Source organism: Electrophorus electricus, chromosome 15 (genome assembly GCF_013358815.1).
Source record: "Electrophorus electricus isolate fEleEle1 chromosome 15, fEleEle1.pri, whole genome shotgun sequence".
NCBI lineage: Eukaryota > Metazoa > Chordata > Actinopteri > Gymnotiformes > Gymnotidae > Electrophorus > Electrophorus electricus.
The window spans coordinates 9672399-9676716 of NC_049549.1; the positions used below are offsets into that span (position 1 = coordinate 9672399).

A 4318-nucleotide genomic window follows, 5' to 3' on the forward strand; every position below is an offset into this window, starting at 1 on the left:
CACAGAAATCACGCAAATAAAACAGCACAAAGAAAAAAAATATATCAATCCTGCTGATGGTTTTAATGTCTTTCTATATATACTATATTAATGTTCAGAAAAGGATTAAGCATTTAAACGTCTGTACAACTGGTAATACACAGACAAATACTGTAAAATGTTTGAAAACATGCTACATATAGACAAGGAAGGGAGAGTTGGAAAATTATTGGTTAAGGTACTTGACTGGAAATCAAAAGGTTGCTGGTTCAAGCCCCACCACTGCCAAGTTGCCACTGTTGGGCCCCTGAGGAAGGCCCTTAAACCTCAATTACTCAAGTTGTACTCAGTCATAATTGTAAGTCGCTTTGGATAAAAAGTAATCAGCCAAATGCTGTAAATGTATACTTGCAAAACCAATTAAACTGATTATGGGCATTCAAAGACACATGCACACACAAACATTCTCTCTCACTCTCCTCTACTTGCTCTCTCACACGCCACCATATGCAAGTACTCAAATAATGCAATGAAAACTCAAAATGACTGAATTATTGTTAAAGCAATAAACATCATTTTGATTACATGTTTAGATTATTTTACATTTTACTGAAGACATTTATGCAGTTGATTTGCAATAGAAATAGAATCTCTCTCACACACACACACACATACACACACACACACACACACACACACACACACACACACACATCATGTGGAACATCAAATCCATCATAAATGTTAAAATGGACCACAACAACCTACAATCAAGTAAAGCAGAAGTGGAATAACTTAAAGACTAGTTAACTTAAAGACTTAGAATAACTTAAAGACTAGTTTATAAATGCATTTTGCCCTGGAATTAATGAAAGAATCTAGAATGTTGTATGCACAGTGATTCAGCCCATGATTAGATGATAGTTTCAACAAGTTTGCCAATGGCAAATACATTTGTATCCTTCATACATCTGTTCCTTAAATATTGTACTTTTCTCATACTTTTTTAATGACATTTTTGCAGTATACTTTGCTGGTGTTGACAACGCAGAATGCACCTCTGCCATGCCCCAGTAAAGGAGCAGGGCTTTAGGATAGTGGGCCAAAAGCGTGTAGAGAGAGTGAAGAGCCATGGGCATTTTGACCTGATCTGAGAACCGTTTCACTGACCATCTTTGGTCTAGCTAAAATGTTTGCTTTTTGAAGCAAAATCTCCGCTGTTTACTGCTCAAGACTTAGCCAGAGAGTGAGACTAGACAATGCGGTAGCATTTATCTTAGCACATCATAAACTGTGCCCACAACAGCCATTGGATATACAAGCTTCTGGATTAGTTGGCCATTTTGTTTGACACCTGACTTTCTGAAATTGTGATTGGAAGTCGATTAACAGAAATGTTTAACCGAAAATCTAAACCTTCTAGTTAATAAGGGAAAGCTAGCGTCACCCAAACAGCATTTAAAGACTGCTAGGACATTTAGCAGTTTAGCAGGCAAATGGGATTCTTGATGAAACTACTTTTCCAGAAACCGATTGCTAGTGGACATTTACAAACAGATAAACAGCTTTTTTTTTTTTTTTAAATGATTATTGCAATGATTATTGCTGTTTATCCAACACTGGTGTATGAATTCTCAATTCATTATTAGACTACATTTGTTTTTTAATTAAATCAAATACAAATGAAAGTAACTAATCACATATCCCCTGCAATCATCTAACACTGTCCAATATATTGAACCTAAGAAACAGAAATGGTGAAATAAGATACACGCAAATCAAATTTGTCTTAAGTTCAACTGGCACCGCCACAAGCAGGAAAAAAAAGCTCTCACAAGCACTCCCATTCACTCCCTGTTCCTCAGATCCTGCGGGTTGGGTTTCGGACCCTGCCTGTGACAGCAGCTCCCACTACAAAGGAACAGGAACTGACCACTCAGACCGCAGGAAGACGAAAAATAAATAATTGGATAAAATGTTGTTCATCACCAAGGTAACGTGGTGAGAGAAAAGTGTTTTTGTTTTTGTGTGTAAGGCGTATTTGAGTATGAAAATGAAGCATTTTGTCGTTGTGTCAGGTTTGTGCACGTGTGTTAAATGTTATGATCTGTCCTAGTTCCTTTGACCTCCTGGTGGTCGCTGAGACATTTTGTTAAACTGCAACTTCATTCCAACATACTGATTCTTGCCTGCAAAATTAAATGGTTATAACATTAAGTTCTTTTTTAAAAGTAGTTAGACAGTGAATCTAGATGCTATACTACAGTCTTTGATCACACTGGATTTTCAAAATGTGTCAGATGAACAGAGCAATCAAGAGAATCCCAATCGCAACCACTGGTGAACAGTTTAGCGCTTTTAAGTCCTTGATGCACAGAACTGGTAAACCTTCTCAGATTCTGTTACTTTGCGCAATCCATAACCCATAAAACACAACACCAGGTGTGGAAGAAGTCTCCAGAAAGAGAGTGATTCGATAACTGGATCAGCACCAATAGAAGTGCAGGAATTAAGATCCAGGAAATCTCTGCAGTCCGAGTGTTGGGCAAACATTTGCAGGTAAAAACCTGTGAGCTTCCTGGGGACGTAGGTGAGGAACGCTGTTGAGAATCCGGTGTAGTCCTGTGTGCCCATGTGCTCCCATATATTAACACAGCAGCTTACTGGTCCAACAGGCTCAAGAGTCCTGAAATCTGTGCTGGGGCTTGGCCATGAACTGTTGATGATGTCTGCACACATACACACAGAAGACCTCCGCTGTAGGGAGAGCACACACACCCACACACAATAAATTACAGCCCATTTGTAGATGCTCCAAATCTTATAAGAATTTACAGATGGTCCATCAGTGTGGGGCTGAGTTAAGCCCTCTTACCTGAAATGATTACTTCAAGGTCATAGATTCCTTAGGAGCTGGTGAAGAAACAGACAAATTTAGAGAAAATTTCTGACATTACGCCACCTTCCTAACTCTGTTTTCTACATCAGTCGAGCGTTTGTAGGTCGAAGCCGGTTTAAAAGAAACACCAAGGAGAGATTCTCAGTGATTTAAAACTGGATTGACAGAATAACGCACTGGGGAAGATTCTCAGGGATTCGTGGATTACATGTAGCGCAAGCGCATGCTGCCCAGAGAAATGCTTAAAGACTGAACTAGGCTTATTCTGCATGTCAAAATATGAGCTGGAGCTGGAGAGGAGAGAAAGAGAGAAATGGAGAGAGAGCGCGAGAACAAACAAGAAAAAGAGAAATGCATGGAGGGAGATTCTGAAATGAGATTTGATAAGAGCATCGTGTGTGTGTTTTCCTATTGTAAAACCAATTAAACTGATTATGGGCATTCAAAGACACATGCACACACAAACATTCTCTCTCACTCTCCTCTACTTGCTCTCTCACACGCCACCATATGCAAGTACTCAAATAATGCAATGAAAACTCAAAATGACTGAATTATTGTTAAAGCAATAAACATGTCATTTCTTGTATTCGATTTTGATTTCATGTTTAGATTATTTTACTGAAGACATTTATGCAGTCAATTTGCAACAGAATCTCACATGCACACTCAATTTCACCTGCACTTCTGATAATACACACTCCTTTGCTTTAACAATCTTCTGCAGGCTCAGGCGTGCACACACACGCATGCACCCATGCGCACACATGCGCGCAAAGCCACAAGTGGAGTGTTGCCTACAGTGAATCATGAAAGTGAAGCCTTGTGGGTAATCACACAGCCTCTCAGGGGGTATACAGGCTCCAGCCCAATCTATTCATGAATGGTATTAGGACTGTGTGTTAGCCATGGGAGTTAGGTACAAACCAGTTAGTTACAACCATCGGCTACAATCATACATAAGCAGTTCAGCATATGGAAATATATCTGTGACTGTGTGACCTATATTCAAGGCTTTTGTCAGTTTTATTAACCTGTTTATAACATGCTTATAGCACTTGATTTGGAATATCGCATTGGATTGTAAGCAAAATGCATGGCAGTCACTTTAGTATTAACACCGTGTAAGGGGGGGTTGGCCTAAGGAGGAGCCAGGTGTTGCTATTGGCTGTGTGATTGCACTGGGGCCACTGTGATTGGCTGATGAGACTCACAGCGAGTGGATCGGCAATGAAAGCAGCCACGCTGTTCCTCATCTCGTTCTCGTTGCCACGGAGAGGAATGAGGGAGACATTACCCATACGAGTGTCCAGTGGTGCCGAGCGAGACGTTGCACGAGACTTTCCCCACTCTGCCGGCCACAGCTGCCCTGACTGCTGACATACAGGTATAAGGTATACAATGCATTTAAAAGTAGGCTAGCAATACAATCTATAAGAA

At 40.1% G+C, this 4318-nt stretch overlaps 1 protein-coding gene across 7 annotated transcripts in view; it reads right to left on the reverse strand.

Moving 5' to 3' along the window:
• Nucleotides 1-310: 310 nt before the first annotated feature.
• The window catches only part of LOC113581579 (arf-GAP with Rho-GAP domain, ANK repeat and PH domain-containing protein 1), a 59951-nt gene continuing 55943 nt past the window's right edge, over nt 311-4318 (reverse strand). For 3 of the 7 annotated variants that reach the window (XM_035534040.1, XM_035534037.1, XM_035534043.1), the window contains 3 exons: nt 4093-4254; nt 2855-2892; nt 311-2736 (listed from right to left, as the gene is read on the reverse strand). In XM_035534040.1, the coding sequence (XP_035389933.1) occupies nt 2875-2892; nt 4093-4254 (180 nt within the window). In that variant the 3' untranslated portion in view covers nt 311-2736; nt 2855-2874. The remainder of the gene's footprint in view (nt 2737-2854; nt 2893-4092; nt 4255-4318) is intronic. The other 4 variants (XM_035534039.1, XM_035534042.1, XM_035534041.1 and 1 more) reach the window with 4 other exon arrangements.